The following is a 21,616-nucleotide window of genomic DNA, read 5'->3' as shown; positions in this document are numbered from 1 at the left end:
TGGGGAGAAGGAGAAGAAGAAGAGAGAAAAAAAACGGAAGATTGGCAACAGTTGTTAGCTCAGGTGCCAACCTTTAAAAAAAAAAGAAAGCGGCCTAAACTCCATTAAAAAAAAAAAAGATATTTACCTATTTTTTTCTAGAAGCTTTACGGTTTTACCTATTATATGTGGGGCATGATCTATTTCAAATTAATTTTTGCATATGGTGTGACATAGGGGTCAATATATTTTCATATGAACATCCAATTGATCCAGAATCATTTACTGAAAAACCATCCTTTCCCCCACTGAATTTTAGTAGCACCTCTGCTGTAAATCAAGTTATCTTACATGTATTTATGGGTGAGTTTCTGGACTTTCTATTCTGTTCCACTGATCTTTTGGTTGTCCTTGCATCCTACTATCTGGATTACTGTTTGATTTACATATTTTTTAACATTAAACCAACCTTGCATTCCTAGAATAAACCCAACTTGGTTTTGATTTATTATCCTATTTATATATTGCTGAATACAACAAAGGACTTCCATTCAATTTGCTGATATTTTGTTTGGAACTTTTGCATCTATGTTTCTGGGAAAGAATGGGCTTTAATTTTTACTTTTCTTGGAATACACTTGTCAGGTTTTGGTGTCAAGGTTATGCTAACTTCATAAGATGTGTTGGTAAATTCTCTCTCTTTTTCCATTATTTGGAAGAGTCTGTGTAAGACGGGTATTATTTCTTTCTTAAATGTTTGACAGAATTTACCAGCTTTACCGTGTTTGAGATTGAGGTTTTCTTTGTGAGAAGGTTTTTTTATTTATAGAGTTGATTTCTTAAATAGATATAGGATTGTTCAGATTTTCTATTTCTTCTTGGATACTATTTGATAACTTGTATTTTTCTAGGAATTTGTCCACTTCATCAAAATTTTCAAATTTATTGGCCTAGAGTTATTGGCAGAATTGAGTAATAGTTAGTGTTGGGCTCCACGTCACTTAAGAGGTGTGGAACTTTGGGTATATTCACTGCTAGGGCATAACAGTAGAGCTGGGGTCCTTGCTATGGGTGGGTCCTCTTGCTAGGCTTGAAGGGCTAAACACGTCTTCTGATTTACACATTCTTTCTTTAGATATGTTAATACCTTCAATCAGGCTTTGGTGTTCAATCAGATTTTGGCCCAGGGACTCTTGGGTCCCTTTAAAGGTTTATCATCTCTGTTCTAATTTTATTTCCCTGTTTCCTCTACTTAGGGTTGCCTCAGTGTTGCTCCACCATATCACCTATTTGTAGCTGAACTGTTTTCCAGAAATATACCCATATTAACTCTTACCTGCAGCATAAGACAGAGTCCATCTCACTGAGCCCTTTTGCCACTGATCATTTCCATTAGACAAAAATAATCTGTGGCAATCCAGATAGGCCAAAAATGACATCTGAGCCAGAGTTTTAAGAAATGCATGTTAGAGCTTTTCTGCTAAAATATCCCTTTAAGTTTTACAGTCTAAAACGACATTTTTTTCCAAAGGGCTGACTTTGCTCAAAACACTTAATTTCCTTTTAAAGGAATGGCTGGAAATATCTGTGGTTCGTTTCTGCACAACCATGTCCAAAGTCTCAAATCAAGATATGTCATCTATTTAAACTATTTTGCATATACATAAAAATCTTACAAAGTCATTCATCCATTCAGCAGATCCTTACTGATCACATGCTGTGAACTAAGTACTGTTCCAGGCCCTGGATATATAGCAACAAGCAAAAAGACAAAAATCTCTGATCTCATATGTTAGTTCAATACATTAACTCCTATTTAGTTGGCCATTCAATACTGCCCCGTTCCCATTCTAATATTTCAACATTTGAAATCAGGGCTGGTCTAGAAAACAAGAGGCTCAGGATCAAGCTGTTCATATGACAATCCTTGAAGCTTTGAGGATGGGTAAGGTCTTTTGCAAAGAGTCTGAAGTTGCACAGAGCCAAGCCTAGTAAATGACATGGGTGACATAACAGGAGAAGAGAATTTACCTAATGCCATGATAAAACAATGGGACTGATTGCTCCACTGGACCGGGTGCCTCTTGAAGGCAGGGACTTTGTCCTGTTTATCTCTCATTTCCCAATTGCTGGAACAGTGCCTGGCATACAGTGGGTGTTTAATGACTTTGTGAAATAAATGAATTAAATGAATAAGGAGTGAATGAATGAAGAGTCACTCCCTTGGTGATCTCATCTAGTGACTTTAAATATCATCTAGACAGAGATAACTCCCAAACATATATCTCCAGTCCAGGATTTGCCTCTGAACTGTGGACTCCTATATCCAAATGCCTTCTCATTCTACCTGGATGTCTTACAAGCATCTCTAACTTAATGTCCCAAATCAAACTCCTGATTCCTCCTCTACCCTACTCCTAGACTGTTCCACCCTTAGTCTGCCCTGACTCAGTCAATGATCACTCCACTCTTCCAGTTGCTCAGGCCAAAAATCTTGAAGTCATCTCGGACTCCTTTCTTTCTCTTACAGCCCAATTCTTGTCCAACAAGATATCCTTTTGGCTCTACCTTCCAAATCTGTATTTCCGGGACCTGTGTACTTCTCACTGTCTCAGCTGCTTTCACCTGGTTCAAACTACCATTATATCCTGTCTGGATTATTGTAATAGTCTCCTGATTCGTCTCCTAACTTCTACCTTTGACCCCTATCAGTCTATTCTCCCCACAACAGCCAGAATGATCTGTTAAACATAAGTCAGATCATGTAACTCCTCCAATGATTTCTCCAATTTCTCCAAGTCAAAGTTAAAGTCCTTACAACCATATTTTGCCCCAACGTCACTTTCTACTCTCCTTTTAGCTCCTGTTCCAGGCACTCACTGACCTCCTTGCTGATCCTTAAATGGCGTGGCACCAGGCTCAGGACTAGGAATTACGGATGGATGTTCCCAGCATGCCTCTTTGCTCCCTTGCCTCAAAGGTCACCTTGTCAATGAGACCTTTCTTGACCACCCCATCTAACACTGAAACCACTTTATGGCTCCCACTCTCCTTTCCTGCTTTTCTCCTTGGCCTTCATTCCCATCTATCATACCATATATTTTCCTTATTTATTTTTGTCTCCCCACCAGAATATCATCTCCATGAAGGCTGGGACTTTGGTTTACTCTGTTCCCTGCTGAATCCCCAGGACCTAAAATATCGCCTGTTTAATGAATAAATCAAGGAATAAAAGTGTCCAGTGAAGGAACAACAATAAAAGTTAACATTAATGAGGCCCTACTATGCGAGGCTCAGTGATAAGGGACTCACAGGTAACATCTAATTGGTATAGAGGAGGAAACCGAGGCACAGGGAAACAGAAGAGCCGTGATGAGAAACCCAGGTCTAACTCAACCACGTATGTTCTTTGTCCAGAAGCGCACGCCTCTCGGTGCTGTTCGACGCCAGCAGGACGGGGAGGGCCCCGAGCCGGGTCCTGGCCCCGAGCCCGGTCCTCGCCCCGGGACTGGCCCTGCACGCCGCCTCCCTTGCCCCTTAAAAGACTAAGAGGGTCTTGGAACGAACGCTGTCAGAAGAGCGTGATTGAATCAGCCCAGCGTTCGGCACCGCCCAGTTTCTTACTGGTTGGTTTCTGTTACCTCGACTACTAGAAAGGGATGCAGTCTGGGAGGGGGATGCAGGATTCGCGGAGCTTTGCCTCTCGCGCGAGCAGAGGTTTCCCCGCGGCCGCAGGCGCCGCCCGGAATCCAAACTCAGGGGCTCGGTTTCCGCCCGGAGGGCTCTTCCCGGCGCTGCCGGAAGCGGCGCCGGTGCCGGGTAACGGGCCCGGGCGGCGGCGGCGGCGTCGTTATGGACCTGGACGAGGCGGTGAGGGGGCAGCGCGCCGGGCGGGCCCGACGGCGGGGCCGGGGCAAGGACGCTGGGGAGAAGGGGCTGGTGGCCGGAGGCTGGCTGTGGGGGCGTCCCCCGGCCGAAGGAGGGCGGGGCGGAAGGCTGCAGGCGGCGGGAGGGATGGGGCTGGCGGCCGCGTGTGCGCGGGGTTTTCGGAAAGAGCTGGAGGCTGTGGGTGGAAGCGTTAGTCGAAGTGGGTGTGTTTCAGGAGCGGGATGAAGTTGTTGGCTGGAGGAGGAGGGTTCTGTGGGTGGCCCCACATGGCTCATCCTCTCTCGCCCGGACACTCACGGGTTCCCAGGGATGCTGGGGTGGGCGAGGGGGCGCCGGGGTTGGAACCAGAGTATCCCCAAGTCGCCCCTGCCCGTCTCTGGGAATCCTCGCCACGGGCCGGTGCAGGGATTCCAGGCTGGGGTTTGGGGACGCTCCAAAGTAACGGTAGGTATCAGGACAGGTTAATGAAAACTGCACCAGCTCGTCGAAATAAACTTGGCATTCATTTTTTACATACTACTTAAAACACCTCCCTCTGATGGTGTTAAAGGAGTATTCGGTAATTAGATCAATGATAACGTCAAACACCAAAGAGGTGGGAAGCAGTACTTTAGTGCGAGTCTGTGCGTGTGCGGAAGCTTATGGTGATAGAAGGACTTCAGTCCTCCAGCACCTAGCTCAATGCCTGTTACATACAAAGTTGATCCTCCTTATATTGCTGAGTGAGTAAATGGAAGCTCGAAACAACCCTAATAAAAATCTGGTTGTTTTGCGGTGAGTATGTGTTTTTAGTGTCCTGGAGGAAGTTCCAAATGGTATGCTATTTCTAGTTTTTTATTTTTTTTATTTTTTTTTATTTTTTTTAAAGATTTTATTTTTTCCTTTTTCTCCCCAAAGCCCCCCGGTACATAGTTGTGTATTCTTCGTTGTGGGTTCCTCTAGTTGTGGCATGTGGGACGCTGCCTCAGCGTGGTCTGACGAGCAGTGCCATGTCCGCGCCCAGGATTCGAACCGACGAAACACTGGGCCGCCTGCAGCGGAGCGCGCGAACCCAACCACTCGGCCACGGGGCCAGCCCCCTATTTCTAGTTTTTTAATCTTCTCTATACTTAAGTCTTGTCATCTCTTTTTGTCACAGCATTCTCAAGGAGTATTATTTACTCATCTTTTTTTTCCATTTTACCCCTACCACCTTTTCTTCTTTTTTTCCCTTACACACTGCGTATTTTAGAAACATTTCTTTAATAGTTTAATTTGGTCTCAAACTGCTCAAAGACTGAACTGCTATTTTCCTTGTTTGTAGATAATGTCCCTGATCTATTTTCTGTTTTTGATTATTTTTTATTTATAGAGTAAAATTGCAGGGAACCCTATAAGTAGAATTGCTGGGTTTGGGTACAGTGTATTGAGTGTGGTTTCCCTCTTCTACAGAAAGAGTTCAAGGAACGCTGTACTCAGTGTGCCGCTGTCTCTTGGGGTCTTACAGATGAAGGCAAATATTATTGTACTTCTTGCCACAACGTTACAGAAGTAAGTAATCGATCTCATTTATGAATCTGCTTATGTTTTAAAAATTGCTGTTTCAGCCTGATATGTGGCATAGTTCCCGAAGAATCGATCTATTTTTATCACTCATGCAATGCCCGACTTCCAAGATCGTAAGTCGTCTTCCAAAGGCTTACACACGTGTTAAAGAATTTGTAGATCAGATTTAGGATGAGTTTTTAAAATGATGTTGGGCCACATATGTACATGATTTCCTGATTCAGACTGTATAGTCTAAGGGGAAATGATTAAAATTATACTTAGAAGATTATTTATTTCTTTTTATTAGTTAATACTTATTAAGAGTTTTTAATGTGTTGGGGTAGCTTAAAGGTTTGGAAGATGGAGAGTTAGCAAGACTGAGGATTGTTGGGAGTATTGGAAATATGCTTCATTATCATTTTATCTTTGTACAGCACCTCATAGCGTTACAAAGTGTTTTCTTATCCATTACTTCGTTTCCTTCTTGGGATGACCTGTGGGATATACTCTTATGCCTATCTATAGATAGGGCGAGTAGGGCTCATGAGTTCAGTGCGTTTGCCAAAGTCACATAAGTGCGAAGTGTTCAGCCAGGGCTTGAACCTGGGTCTTCTGACTCCAGTGTTCATTTTACCCCATCACACTGCCTCCTAAAACGGAGATTGTCATACTGTCCTGTAGAACCTTGGTAAATGAGGCTACCTTACACTGAGAGTGCTGGGTCGTGTTCTGCTTACCACACCTTCAGGGCAGTATAAGCAAAATAATCAAGGATGTGGACAGTCTGCTATTGGACAGGCTAAACAGGCCAAGACTCTTCTCTCTGGAAAAGGATTTGCTCAAAATCTACAGATCCAAGAGGGAACAAATATTGCCTTCACCATATAGGCTTAAGGAAGGCAAATTTGGGACAGATAAAAGTAATTGTGTAGACTTCTGCTTCTGGCCAAGATGGAGTAATAGGAACCAGGTTTACCTTCCCACCTTAAACAACTAAAAGCCTGGATAGAATATATGAAACAAGTAAAACAATTTTTTTTCTCAAGAAAAGTGGTTAATTTAGCTTGTGATTCAATCACACAAGAACTCTTCTTTGAGATAATCATTGTTCTTCAGTCTGCAGCGTAAGTTTTTATGTCTACCTCTCATTTAGTCTCACAGAATATTAAAAAGATAAGTACTCCTGCAATGGAATCGTTGGAGTGATGGATATGTTCATTACCTTGATTGTGGTGATGGTTTCATGGATACACACACACATCACATTGTACACTTTAAATATGTGCAGTTTGATCCTTTGCTTTGATGCATGTTAAGGCACTAGCAGTTTTACTCACCATTTACTTTGCACCAGCGGTGTAAATGTGAACACAGTGAGGGAAGATTGCATCCAGTTGGACTATTTGGCATTAGCAGGTGAAGTTAGCGTACTGTTTTTGTTTAAATTAAACTACATTAACTAACTGCTACCTTCATTTATGTCTTTGATAATGTTTCTGTTCATTTCTGTCTGATAAAATCTGCTGCAGTCATTTTTTAACTTGAAAGATCCACATACCATTACCTTGTTCCACATTTGAAAGACTGGTCAACTTGTGTGGAGTAACTTGTCAAGAATACAGCATTCTAGCAGGTGGGCAACATCTTATATAGGCCAAAACCTAACTCAGTGCCTTCCATATGATAAGCAAAGCTGTGTGTTGCACAACTTCAGTAGTTACTCTTGGCTTTATGGCCGTCCGGGTGTCTTCCTCCTGTAGACTAAATGTGATCAGTGCTGCGTGGAGTGTTGTGGTGTAGTGGGCGGTGTAGAAATCAGTGGGCAGGGAATGACCAATGAGACAGTAGTTACACCTACGAAGAGTGGAAGTCGTGGTACAACTTGCTCTATTTTGCTGCCCCTTTCAGTACCTTCCAGTTTGCTCTGTATATAATTCTCAAGCTGCAGATACTCTCTACAATCTGGGAAAAGGCCTTCTGAATTGGTAGAGGAATTAGAATGTTACCTTGCTATATTTTTTACAGGAAAAAATTTTGGGGGTCTTAAGCGTGGCCAATTTATATAATAGATGTTCTTGCAACTATTTCATGGATATTTAATAAAGGTCTAGGCTAGAATTGTGTGATTTTAATAGATTTTTATGATTATAAGGGCAGATTCATTATAGAAAATTTAGAAATTATGAAGATGAAAGTTAAAATCAATAATCTCAACACACAGCATTTCAAAAACTTTTATTTAGTCTTTTTTTTTTTTCTGTGTATGGGAAGAGAAAAGGGATGTGGGTGAGTACTATTGAATCTTCTGTCTTAATAAATTAAATATTTTCCTGTTATTCTGAACATTAGTGGACATTCTAATTGAATGTATAACTATCCTACAATATAACCACTCACTAATTTAATTAATTATAGCTCCAGTTTGGTTATTTAGCTTTTTCTAGCTTTTAGTTATTTCACGTTTTGTCTAGTCCAGATGTTAAGCCATTTTTTTCCTGCCCTCCAGCTTACTGTGTATATAATTCTCAAGCTGCACATACTCTCTACAGTCTGGAAAAAGGTCTTCTGAATTGGTAGAGGCCTACTCTTTATAGCTTTTGTGTGTCTTTGCTGGGTAACTGCTTTGGTATGTATTCTGATGTGTCTTATGTTCTCAGTGTGGCCAACCCAGTCCACCAGAACTGCTGCGAATATGGTTTCTGTGACTAGAGAGAATGCAGTCCCAAAATCCTATTGTTGGAGATGTTTCTTTTATTCTTTTTTTTTTTTTAAAGATTGGCACCTGAGCTAACATCTGTTGCCAATCTTTTTTTGTTTCTTCTCTTCTCCCCAAAGTCCCCCCAGTATAGAGTTATATATTCCGGCTGTGAGTGCCTCTGGTTGTGCTACATGGGCCGCTGCCTCAGCATGGCCTGACAAGCGGTGCTACGTCTGCGACCAGGATCTGAACCTGTGAAACCCTGGGCCGCCAACGCGGAGTGCACGAACTTAACCACTTAGCCACGGGGCCGGCCCCTCTTTTATTCTTAATCAAAGTTGAAAATAAATTTCATTCCAAATCTCTAAATTTAGAGAAATATATAAATGTTCCCTGTTGATTGAAAATCTTCACCTTACTTCCATCATTAAGACTTAATACTTTTATTTATTGGTTGTGAGAGAGGCAGAATCTTAGGTACCAATTGTTGAGAGCACTTGGAATTGAAAACTTTGGGGTGAATTGTACTCAGCATTTAGTCATTCTAAAATCCTATAGGTTTGATTAAAAATGAAAAGTAGTACTTTTATAATTTCATAAATAAATCTGTTTTGCTGCAGTATTCAAACACAGAGAAGTAGGATGAAACTAATCTGTAAGTAGTTCAGGCATTGCCGATTATAATAAATATGGAAACCATTTTAATTCCAAAGTGTGTTTTGGATGTAGAAAAAAGTAAATAAATTTGACTTTAGGTTTGGTGTGAAACAGTTAAAAAGAGATTTAAAGTAAAAGTTTATTCATTTGACAGACATTTATTTAGTGTTTACTGTGTTCCAGGCAGTTTTAAGTACTGAGAACTTTTGAATGAGAAAGCAATATAAAGGTTAACCAGAATGTTACTGTTTATGTAATTTTCCCAAAATGTTACCATCATTGGTCCTGACACTAACAATTTGGTTCATAACACTTCCCCAGAGCGTGCTCGGAAATATATTTAGAGAGATGTGAAACTCTCTCCTTAGTGGTCTGTTTCTGTTTCCTGCAGAGATCTAAGGAAGTTGTAAACACTGGGGCTATTCCTAATACTAAAATACAAGCCATCAACCGGGGACTTAAAAGAAAAAGAAAACTTGGTAAGCTCTTTCTTCATATGCGCTTAGCATTCTTCGGTCATGTTTTTCACCTTCATGATTTGGGGATGTGGAATGGAATTTTAAATAGATTCTAGAGAAGCTGCCAAAATTTAACTAGATAATCCAAAATGGAATTAAGGTGGGTAATTATTGATGGTAAGATTGGAAGCAGATGTCTTAAAGCAGGGCCTTTTTTTATCCTGCTTGTCAACAATGAGTTGCTTTTCCAGGGGAGCAACTGTTATACAAAAAATAATAATAGCAAAGGGAGCATATTTCTTTTTATCTCTTGGCGTATGTTTTTCTGTTCTTTATCTATTGTCTATTATGAGTGTGAGTTTCTGTGCTTTTAAAGAAAAATGTTCATTTTCTGAAATGATTCAACTATGAAATTGTCAGGTTAAGCAGGTTAAGCATGATATTCAACTTTCAGAAATCCATTTTTCACATTTGATTTTGAACACACCCTTTTAAACTATGGAAGATTATTTTCCCTTAAAATAATCTCAGCATGGGTGTGCTTTGAAATGGAATCTATTTCATAATGCAGTGAGTACATGTAGTTAGCCATTGTAGAGAAGAGTCTGAGGTAAAGTCTAACTGATGCTTTTTATTTCTGTGTCTAATTACCTAGGGCCAGATTCTCAGGTTTGAAACCAGGCTAATGATAGTAGTGTAATCTTCTACCTGAGGTAGCTTTAAGGATACACACACATGAAATATATTATGTTTGTATAAATGTTAATGAGATATCTGTGTGAAATACATTGACGATCCTAGATGAATAAGAGAGAGAATGCCTAAATGCTAAGCTGTGTTCCTGTTTAACCTTTACAATGACTATTTTTATTAGGCTAAAACTTCATTAATTTCAATTAGATTTTATCAGAGTAAAACCTGATTAATTTGGACTTTACCTATCTAAATAATTAAAATGTATAGTTTAAACTTAAATTGCTGAGGGAACTTCAGATGCTTCAAATTAGATGTCAAGTGTCTTATATTCAACCTCTTTATCCTTAGTTTCTACATCTGTAAAATGAGCATGTTAATAGCATTTGTCATATAAAATAGGAACCTAGACTCAGAATTTAAAATGTGGCTATCAGTTTGTAAGAAGAATGTGCAAGAAGAGACAGCATGTCTATGTAGCTTGCAGAGCTTCAACTCCCTTAACTTGGGAATGCATCAAAATTACAGGCTGTCTGTTTTACCCTGTACAACCTGGAGACCCTTTCCAGAAATTGAGTTAGTCAGCGGGTGTGGAGAGACCTGTGACACTGAGGTGAAGGAGGGGAGTAGGAGTCCTGTGACGTATGCAGGGGAAAGGGGATCTTGGAGTCATAGTAACAGACTTCAGAAGCTGTGTGTAGAAAGCGCTGACAGCATACTTTTCAGAGTTACAGTATTTGTCCAGCAGGGAGGGGTGAAACAAAGGTCTTAACAGATTTTAACTTTTTTTTTAACTGGTAATAGTATTTAAACATGCAGCTCTGTCAACTGGAGTGGTAGATTTCTTCACAATCTCTTAGGATTGTTTTGAGGATTGAAGATAATAACCTACTTAAGATAGCTTGCACACACCTGGTACCTAGGCAGAGCTCAATAAGTCTTAGTTTCCTTGCTTTCAGTTTCTCCCTGTAGCCTAGAACCGTTTCCAGAAAAGCAGAATGCCCTTGAACAGTTTATTCACTTTGTTCTTATTGGGCTTTCCTGCACTCCTGGACCATCACATCTTGGCTTTTGTTCATTCGTTCTCCAAATACTCCTTGTTCCCTTTCTTTGTGAGTTGGAACTCACAAAGGGGTGGTAGAAGCAGTGGTTGAGTACTGAGCATCCTTTCATTTAGGATTCTGCTGCGCATTGTCCACTACGGTATACATTTTTAAAACTTACTTTTTTTTTTTAACATGGTGGCTATTAATTTTCCTGCCTTTTACATTAATATTTCAGAAAAACTGTAGATAGTTTTAAATATTTAAATTCTGATAAATTATAAAAATTATGTTTAGCTTTAGCATTTGTGTGTAAATTTGCCAGATTTGTATGTTTGAATGGAAACCCTATTCAGGGGTATACAAAAAAATTGCAGTTGCAATGTGTAAAACACAATTGTCACTATTTAGTAGCATTACTGTTAGTAAATTAGGAATACAAATGTCTGAAACATGTTGTATGTCATTTAGAGAAAGGTTGGGATTGGTATGTGTGCGAAGGTTTTCAGCACATACTCTATCAACAAGCAGAAGCCTTAAAGACCCTCGGAGTAGGCCCAGAGTTAAAGGTAAGTCCATTTGTGGCTAGATGTTAGCTTTACATTTTGTTGTTTGAAGAACAATAGATTTAAAGTGAAACTAAGGAGAATAGTAGGGTTATCAGTAATAACGTTAGGGATACTAGAAGAATCATTTTTCTGATGTTTTTGCTTTAATCCTTTGCCTCTTTAATCCTTTAATCCTCTGGTCTAGTAAGACCAGAAATTCCCGAAGTGTGTTCTACTGAATGTAGATAAGCAGTGCATCCAAAAGAAAATAGTAAAAGTTTTAGTCTTCAGATATTTAGGAAACATTGGGTTAAACAAAGTAGAACAAGCAACTTTGCAGACTTAAATTGGTGCCTTTTATGTGTTAATGTGCTTGTTTAATTTCCAAGGGAATGTAGTATGTAGTATTCACAATTTGAGAACACAATCCTTTGATGTGTGTATGTTTGTGGATCATCCATCAGGACTTGGTTTCCACAGAACGCACTTTGGGGAGTGCTACGTTAAATCGGAGGTGCTCAGGCTTGATTGTGCATCAGAATCACGTGGAGGACTGCTCAAGCACAGATTGCTGGACCGCACTCCAGGGTTCTGACTAAGTAGATCTGGAGTAGGGCCCAAGAATTTGCCTTTCTAACAAGTTCCCAGGTGACACTGATGCTGCTGGTCCAGGAATCACACTTTGACTTTGCTGCCTCTCAGGAGTACCCATGGTATCCCTGCTATTATTTGAGTTTCATATTCCCTCATCTGGTTGAAGCCATTTCAGGAATTTTTTTAAAAGCCAGTTATTTAGCAACAAGTGGTTACTGTACACTTGCTTCATGCCCATCATTGGAAACAAAGTGCTCAGAGATCTAGCCTAGCTGGAGAGAGGGTTTTGTGCATCTGTGGAATGAGTAAACACAAAATTATGTAATGATATGCTCATAGATAACAGTAAGGGCAAAGAGAAGAGAGAAAGATCAGTGTTTACTGAAGTCACCAAGAACGGGAGATTTGTAGAGGAGTCTTTGCTATTCACACCAGAATCTAGGGCAAACCAAAACACAATGCCCTCTGGACCAACCCATGGCCTAAATGGACTCTGAGGCTACCCTGAAAGTATTATAGGAATTAAAAATCCAAAAACATGAGACAAGAGAGGCTTACCCATGGCAATTCTTGCATTAGGTATGATTGCTGGTAGTCTAGGGCTTTGTGAATCTGGTTTCTCCCTGCATAGTCATCCTAGGTATAAGAGTTTTTAAATAAATAGTTTGATATAGTTACACTGAATAGCTTCAGTAGGGTTTACTCCTATATAGCCTTCTACCCCCTTCATTGGGGTTAATCCTGAAAAGAGTTTCTCTGAAATTAGCCAATGAGCCTAACCACTTAGACCTCCCCAGGTCATGGTGCTAGAGCGGCATTATGCTAAGAACACAGGCTCCAGAACCAGAACTGACTCCAAGTCCTATTCATACCTTTTCTGCTTACTGGCTAGGTCATTTTGGCCAGGTTACTCAGTTTCTTCAGTGATAAAATAGAGATGAAAGCTATCTTGCAGTATTGTGTTAGAGCTAACGGATGCCTTGTACCTAGAAGGTGATGAATAAATGGAAAAGTAGTTCTGTCTTGTTTTGTTCGTTTTGTTTTACTTTCACTTGGACCCCAGGGGCCAGTAGATTGCTAGACTCGATAGCAGCTTTTCCCCTAACTGGAAGTGTAGTCATGTGTAAATTCCTTTCTTTCTCTGATACTTAATTCACTTGCAAAAGGTAGGGATTCACCTAGGTGATCTTTAAGGAACTAGTCCCTTCCTTTTCTAAAATCTAAGATTAAGAAGAATTTATTTAGTTTTTCCCATATACCTGATATTGTGATGTAATTCTTTTTATGGAAAAGTAAGTAAGAAAACATTTAGTAGAAGACAATGTGTAAAGTACAAGAGATTCTGTGGTATAAATGTGCCTGTATATTTGCCATCGTAACCTGAATTGCCACTCATTTCCCTTTCACCTTAGAATGAAGTTTTACATAATTTTTGGAAGCGCTACCTTCAGAAGAGCAAGCAGGCTTATTGTAAAAATCCAGTTTATACCAGTAAAAGGAAAGCTCCGGTAAGGCACAGTCTGAAAAGTGAGACTAAAAGACATTTCTATTGAGAGCAGAGGTGAAGATGAGATTCAGCCTCACCTGGGTTTATGATGCTTGTCAGAGGACCTTCAGTGAAGAGATTTCTATTATAGTCCAGGAAGACAGGGTCACTGATCCTGACATTGGAATTAATTTTGACTTCTTATTTGACTAGTTGAAATGTAAAGAAATTTGTGGTTAAGTTTCTAAATGGAAGCTTAAGTAATTTCTGTCATTGTACTATTAAAAATTTTTTTTGCATATGTTACTCCTTTAGTTTGTAATACCTACTTACTTTACCTGGCATCTCAGATTCATCTCAGTTATCATCTCTTTTCAGAAGCCTTTATGTAAAGAAAAATAAGTCTGGGTGCCTTACCACCCTCCCCCAACATCCACCAGAGCAGCTGTATTTTTAGCAGTTTGCTTTTAACTGCTTTGTAAATATGCCGTGGAACAGTTTATTTGGGGTAGCAGAGGATTCCACTGCTAAGAAAGGCAAATTTGATAAACTTTGATGTGTGGTATTTATTTTCCAGGCCTGAGAAGAGATTCTGAATCTATTTGACACACATTTGTTAAGAGCTTAGAAACTTGGCCCAGTGTTTCACTGTTTGGTTGGGGTCTCATAGGTTCCACATGCAGAGTTTAGTGACCCAGGACTGAGAAACCCAGCTCTGAGTGAAAGGAATAGGTCTAAGAATGAGAAGTTTAGACTAGTCAAGTTGTGCAAGATACAATGATAAAAGGGGGAATAACCTAAGGAATTAGTTTGGAAAATGTCCTTTTTAAATATGAGATAATGAATTTAAGTAAACTTGAGAAATAACATGAATTTAAATAAACTCGAGAAATAACTTGAATTTAGTGGAAAATACAACTCTTTTTTTTTATTATTGAGGTCATATTAGTTTATAACATTGTGTAATTTCAGGTGTGCATTATTATATATCAGTTTCTGTATAGACTGCATCATGCTCACCGCCAATAATCTAGTTTTTGTCCATCACCATACATATGTGGCTCTTTATCCTTTCACCTACCTCCCTACTCCCTTCCCTTCTGGTAACCACTAATCTGTTCTTTTTATGCATGTGTTTATTATCTTCCACATATGAGTGAAATCATAGGGTGTTTGTCTTTCTCTATCTGGCTTATATGGCTTAACATAATACCCTCAAGGTCCATCCACGTTGTTGCATATGGGATGATTTTGTCTTTTTTATGGCTGAGTAGTATTCCATTGTGTGTGTGTGTGTGTGTGTGTGTGTGTGTGTGTATGTGTATATATGCGTGTGTGTGTATGTATACCACATCTTTATCCATTCATCAGTTGATGGGCACTTGGTTGCTTCCACATCTTGGCTATTGTGAATAATGCTGCAGTGAACATAGGGGTGCATAAATCTCTTTGTATTGGTGATTTCATGTTCTTTGGATAAATACCCAGTAGTGGGATGGCTGGATCATATGGTAGTTCTATTTTTAAGTTTTTGAGAAATCTCCATACTGTTTTCCATAGTGGTTGCACCAGTTTGCATTCCCACCAGCAGTGTATGAGGGTTCCCTTTTCTCCATATCCTGTCCAACATTTGTTGTTTTTTGTCTTGGTAGTTATAGCCGTTCTCACAGGTGTAAGGTGATAGCTCGTTGTAGTTTTGATTTCTATTTCCCTAATAATTAGTGATGTTGAACATTTTTTCATGTGTCTGTTGGCCATCTGTATATCTTTGGAAAAATGTCTGTTCATATCCTCTGTCCAGTTTTTGATCAGGTTATTTGTTTTTTTGTTGTTGAGTTTTATGAGTTCTTTATATATTTTGGAAATTAACTCCTTGTTGGCCATATGATTTGCAAATATTTTCTCCCAGTTGGTGGGTTGTCTTTTTGCTTTGATGGTTTCCTTTGCCTTGCAGAAGCTTTTTAGTCCGATGTAGTCCCATTTGTTTATTTTTTCTTTTGTTTCTCTTGCCAGTAGACATGGTATTCGAAAAGATGCTGCTAAGACTGATATTGAAGTGTGTGCTGCCTATATTTTCTTCTAGGAGTTTTATGGTTTCAGGTCTTACGTTCAAGTATTTAATCACTTTTGAGTTAATTTTTGTGTATGGTGTAAGATAATGCAGACAACATTTTATAACCTTAGAATTATGAAACATTATCCTATTTTGATTCAGGGGGCAGGTACTTCTCAAGAAAAGCAAAAGATGCTGTATAGTTCTAAGGTGACACTTTGAAAAAGAAGAGAAAGAATTATCCAAAATGTTAAGAGCTTAATGTTTAAAATTACATAGCTAAGGTATTTGTTGGTTATGTTTATGCACTGGGGCTTTGCCTAACAGAAATTTAAAATCGGAACCTGGGATTCTCTCTGAATTTTAATATTTTTAGGTTAACTTCATATAATAAAAGAGGCTTTGTTGACTTGAGTAAACACCTGTTTAAAGTAAGGTAGGCATTACACTAAAATCTTCTTGGTGAATAAATAAACAATAAGCAAAATTTTAAGCTGGTATATAAATTGGTAATATAATTTCTATCAAAAGAGTACAGCTGAACTCTTTTGAAAGGTAAAACAAACAATTATTTTAAATTGGAAGCTTAGTCTTCTCACATATTCAGTAAATTTTTTGTGTGCTTTGGGTAGAACTGTTCCAGGAATAGTAAGAGGCCTGCATCTGAATCCTGGCTCCACTGCTTTTGACTTGTGTAATCTTGGGTGAAATAAATTACTTAAAACTTCCAGGAGAAGCAAGCAGACAAGCAAGTATGTAGATCTGGGTAAGAAGGATAGAAAACGAGAAGGCAGGGAAGGGTGCTGTTTGATATGGAGTGGCCAGGGAAGACCTCTGAGGAGCAGCCTTAAGGAAGAGAGAAAGTAAGCCATGAGGATATCTGGGGGAAGACATGCAGACTGTCAGGCCTCACCCAGACCTACTGAAACAGATTACACATTTTGACAGAGCTCCTAGGTGCTTCCTGTGCACACTGAAGTTGGAGAAGCACACCTCTAGAGGAGAAATGGCTGGGACCAGGTGGTAGGAATGGAAATACGTGGTAGGATTCTAGATAAACTTTAGAGAGAGCCTGCAGAATTTCCTGATGGGTTGGCCATGGGGTGTGAGAGAAAGAGCGGAACCAAGGATGGCTCTTAAGGTTTTTGCCCTGAGCAGCTAGAAGAAAGGAGTTGCCATTGGCTGAAATAACAGGTGGGGCAGGAAGATCGATAGGTCAGTTTTGGACATGTTAAGTTTGAGACGACTGTTAGATATCCAAGAGGAAATCTCAGATACTCAGATATACAAGTCTTCAGTTCAGGAGTGAGGTCCAGCCTAGAGATATAAATTTGGAAGCTGTCAGCTTACACTATAATCGTGAAATCTAAAATGGCATTATCTGTAAGATGCACTGTTATTTTAAATACTCCCAAGAAAGAAAATAATGCTGCAAATTAAATTATGACATGCCACTATTTGTAAGATATATCCTGATTTCAGGGATGTTAAAATTTGAGGAGCGGGGTGCCGGCCCTGTGGCCGAGTGGTTAAAGTTCCATGTGCTCCACTCAGTGACCTGGGTTCACGAGTTTGGATCCTGGGCGTGGACCTACTCCACTCATCAGCCATGCCTTGGTGGCATCCCACATACAAAATAAAGGAAGATTGGCACAGATGTTAGCTCAGGGCTAATCTTCCTCAAGCAAAAAAGAAAAAAAGAACAGAGAAGGATTGGCAGTGGATTTTAGCTCAGGGCAAATCTTCCTTACCAAAAAAAAATTGAGGGAGGGGGGAGTGCATTTCAGAATTGAATACTGGTAGATAGTATTTAAAACCACAAAACCAGATGACATCACCCAGGAGTGAAGAGAGAGAAGGACCAAGAACTGAGCTGTGAGTCACTCTAGAGTTAAGATGTCTGGGATAAAAGAGGAACCAGCCAAGAAGTATGAGGAGCAACTCGTGAAGTAGGAGAAAGCCAAGAAAGTGAGGGGGTCATTCTGGAAATGAGGGAACAGAAAGTTTTAAGAAGAGGGAAATGATCAACTGTGAGAAATTCTGCTGCCTAGCCAGGAAGGAAGAGGGCTAAAAATTGAGGGCAGCAGTGGGATCAAAAGTTTGGGGCCAGCCCGGTGGCGCAGCGGTTAAGTGTGCACCGTCCGCTTCTCGGCGGCCCGGGGTTCGCCAGTTTGGATCCCGGGTGCGGACATGGCACCACTTGGCAATCCATGCTGTGGTAGGCGTCCCACGTACAAAGTAGAGGAAGATGGGTGTGATGTTAGCTCAGGGCCAGTCTTCCTCAGCAAAAAGAGGAGGCTTGGCAGATGTTAGCTCAGGGCTAGTCTTCTTCCAAAAAAAAAAATTTGATTGGAGGGGCTGGCCCCGTGGCACAGTGGTTAAGTTCGAGCACTCTGCTGCGGCAGCCCAGGGTCGCCTGTTCAGATTCTGGGTGCGGACATGGCACCGCTCCTCAGGCCATGGTGAGGCGGCATGCCACATGCCACAGCTAGAAGGACCCACAACTAAAAAAAAAATACGCAACTATGTACTGAGGGGTTTTGGGGAGAAAGAGGAAAAATAAAATCTTTAAAAAAAAAATGTTTGATTGGAGTGGGATATAAGATAGAGAGGAGAGAATCCGAGACAGTAAGTCTGGACAAATCTTTCAAGGCATTTTGCTGCAAAGAAGTACAAAGAAATTGCGTTGTAGCTGTTGTCAAGGGCAGTTTTTTTTAAGTGGGATAAATGATAGCATATTTGTGTAGTGCTAGGAATGATCCAGGATAGAGAAGAAATTCTCACAGGAGAGAGGCAGTAGAAGTGAATGACAGTCTGAGTAGAGAGAGGAGTAGGATCAAGTGCACAAGGGAGAAACTGGCTTTAGCTGGGAGCTAGCATAGGCCACCAGAAGAACCAGCAGAGGCCAGGGGATGTGGTAGACTTGCTGGCAGATGATTGCCTGTGAGAACCTGTGGAAGTTTGCTCCTGATTGCTTCAATTTTCTCAATGAGTCCATGCTTATCAGGCAGCTTGATGGTCTGTCTTGCCTCTCACATGCTTACCTATAGGCAGGGGATGTGCTTAACAGAGGACACACACATCTTATTCCATTCCCTGATTTTTTTGTTTCATTCTCGTGTGAGTGTCCTTAATATGAGTCTTAGCTCCTCGTAATAAGATCAAGTTGCTTGGCGTGCATGGCTGAGAGCATAGCTTTTTGACTGTGATCAGTTCCCCCAAGGTAATGTCAGCTAATGAGGCTTTATGGTAGCCAGCCAGCTGACCTTTCTTGGGGACACTCTACCATTTCAACAGTACATGTGCGAAAAATTAAACAATGATATATGAGATAGTATATCCTTGTCAATTACTTGTTATACGCAGTAAATGCCACAGGAGTTCAAGGAAATGAGAAATCACTGAAGAAGAGTCGATTGGAAAGGTGGCATGATAGAGTAAGTAATGAGTTGGAGAGAAGGAGGAAAAAGGACAGTTCAGGCAGGAGAGATGGAATTAGCGAAGATACAAAGCAAAAATTCCCCAGGTAGGCTTGGTAAGGAGAAGACAGCAGCGTGCGTGGAGTCATTATCGACACTTGATGCTTTTATAGGTGTAGATACTAGAGCTACAGGGAGGAGGCCTGAGGCCCCTGCTGGTAGCTGGTTTCCTCACTCACCCTTGTCTGTGGCCCTTCTCCGAGAAGCATTGCCAGGAGCGGCGGGGCACCTTGCGGAAGTCGGGGTCTTTCAGTCTTAGGGACGTGGTAGCTGGGTTCCTCACTCACCCTTGTCTGTGGCCCTTCTCCGAGAAGCATTGCCAGGAGCGGCGGGGCACCTTGCGGAAGTCGGGGTCTTTCAGTCTTAGGGACGTGGCAGACGGTCGTGGTTCTCTAGAGTGGTTCCTTTGTGGTGTTTGCAGTGGTCAGGAATGTTTTAAGTTCATGGACATTAATTGCACTTCTTTCACTTCTTTTTTGTTAAATTCTTTATTTCCCTGATCCCCTTTCATCTTTCCTAGTTTACTCCCTCATTTTTGTGGAGCATCTTTTCTTACATTGCTTAGGATATTAATGTTATTTCCCCTCTGATTTGATTGCTTTGGCCTCTGTTTTTTATATTAGATGCTTTCTTCAAATGTTTAATGAGCCTAAGATGGCTAGTCCTGTTTAAGAATGGAGACTAAAAAGTTGATTGAAACTTTATTGCATTTTAAATTCCTATGCAATAATTTTATTTGTTATTTTGCAAATAGGTATTAGAAGATAATCCAAGTCATTCAGACTGGGATAGTGAACCTGAGCTGCTAAGTGACTTTAGCTGTCCTTCTTTTGTTGAAAGTGGAGCAGAGTCTCAGCCTGATGTCCACACTCAAAAACCTTTCCCCATCATCAAAGCATCACAATCAGGTAAAAATGAGACTCAAACTACCTAGAATTTTAAAGCTGGTAATACATCTTAAAAATAATTTGGTCCAGTCTCTTCATATTCCAAGGAAAGGAACTTGGCCTAGCAAGAAGAATGACTTGCTGAATCATATGGCTGGGAGAAAGGCAAATCAAATGAAATCTTAGTGTAATTTCTGAAAAGGTGCCTTGTCTCCACACGAGTATTTTTGTGTGATTTTTTTAAAGGAAGCTAAATGGTAAGTGCATCCGGAAAGAAACGGAGGCTGGTTCAATAAAGATCTTATGTATGTGTGGGCCCAGGATTTTCAAAGAAAAGTTGCAGCAGAGAAATGATAGAACTAAGCCGTATGGTAAGGCAGACGAGAGTCAAAGATATACCGAATTTCTAAGCACAGACTAAAGCAGGCTGCATGAAACTTACCATATTGTGTGTGTGTGTGTGTCTGCATCTTATTTGCTGATTTAATCCCGTAGTTTAAAATAAATACGGAGTGTCTCTAAGGTTAAAGTTATAGACCCTCTCCTCAAAGCACTTATTCATGATTTTAGTTGTTTCCACACTACATTTTTTTTTTTAAAAAAAAAAAACAGTGGAAAACAGACCTGAAAGAACAGACCAGGGTTTTGTTATAGATTACTAGACTCTTAATGTGTGCTGATAGAGTTTTTTGAGAGAGAGCTTCCAACCCCTCTGGTGTTAGGGATTGTTGAAATCTGGGTTAAGTGTGGTTATGTAAAACTTTCAACAAAACGTTTCCTGTATGGGCTGCTTCTTTGCAAGCCCCTTGCCCTCCAAAGATTAAAAATTATTTTTATCAGCATATCCGCATTTCTTGCTGGTCTGCACAGTGACACAGATATCAGATAAGTTATTTTAATGTCCAAAGAAGTAAAGAAGTTAGAACCATAATCGGGCAGCAATGAATCTCTGGAGTTTTCTTCCCCATGCTTTCAGGCAAGGCTGAACTCAAACAGCCCCAGAGGACTGTGACTCTGAAACCATCCAAACCTTTTAAAACGTCATGATTGTTTGCCTGTGTTAAGGGTTTTTGTTTGTGTGTGTGTTTTTTAGTAAATGATGATCCTCAGAGCTTTCTTTTAGTTTATACATTAAAAGTAACCATTAAGGGGGCTGGCCCCGCGGCCGAGTGGTTAAGTTTGCGCACTCCGCTTCGGCGGCCCAGGGTTTCGCTGGTTCAAATCCTGGGTGTAGACATGGCACCGCTCATTAGGTCATGCTGAGGCGGCGTCCCACATGCCACAACTAGAAGGACCCACAACTAAAAACCTACAACTATGTACTGGGAGGCTTTGGGGAAAAAAAAGGAAAAATAAAATGTTAAAAAAAAGTAACTATTAATACAACTCTTATTACAAAAGTGAAAAATGCAGCTATTCAGAAAGAAAATAAAATTCCCAGTTATTCCCAATACCACCTAGAAATAACCATTATTGCTGTAGTAGATCATTCTAGAAAGTTTTCTATTCTTATAGAGAAAAAGGGAGTTTTGTTTTTGCAAAAATGTGAACTATTTCTTCATTCTTTGAATTTTTGAATCAAAATTCTACATGCATGTAATTCAAGTAGATTATAAGGCTTGTTAT

At 40.2% G+C, this 21,616-nt stretch overlaps 1 protein-coding gene across 6 annotated transcripts in view; it reads left to right on the top strand.

Moving 5' to 3' along the window:
- The first annotated feature begins 3,642 nt into the window (after positions 1-3,642).
- TAF1B (TATA-box binding protein associated factor, RNA polymerase I subunit B) overlaps positions 3,643-21,616 on the top strand; it is a 73,148-nt gene continuing 55,174 nt past the window's right edge. The window contains exons 1-7 of one of the 6 annotated variants that reach the window (XM_070573259.1): positions 3,705-3,849; positions 5,299-5,397; positions 6,924-7,027; positions 9,141-9,228; positions 11,415-11,512; positions 13,498-13,593; positions 19,858-20,011. Coding sequence is in view for 2 of the 6 variants with exons in the window: in XM_008517570.2 (XP_008515792.1) it covers positions 3,832-3,849; positions 5,299-5,397; positions 9,141-9,228; positions 11,415-11,512; positions 13,498-13,593; positions 19,858-20,011 (553 nt within the window). In the remaining 4 variants the exon portion in view is untranslated. Of the gene's footprint in view, positions 3,850-5,298; positions 5,398-6,923; positions 7,028-9,140; positions 9,229-11,414; positions 11,513-13,497; positions 13,594-19,857; positions 20,012-21,616 lie in introns of those variants that run through there. The other 5 variants (XM_008517570.2, XM_070573260.1, XM_070573262.1 and 2 more) reach the window with 5 other exon arrangements.

This window comes from Equus przewalskii, chromosome 14 (genome assembly GCF_037783145.1).
Source record: "Equus przewalskii isolate Varuska chromosome 14, EquPr2, whole genome shotgun sequence".
NCBI classification, from domain to species: Eukaryota; Metazoa; Chordata; class Mammalia; order Perissodactyla; family Equidae; genus Equus; species Equus przewalskii.
The sequence above is the reverse complement of the archived record's forward strand: the minus strand, read 5'-3'. Positions and strand labels throughout refer to the sequence as shown.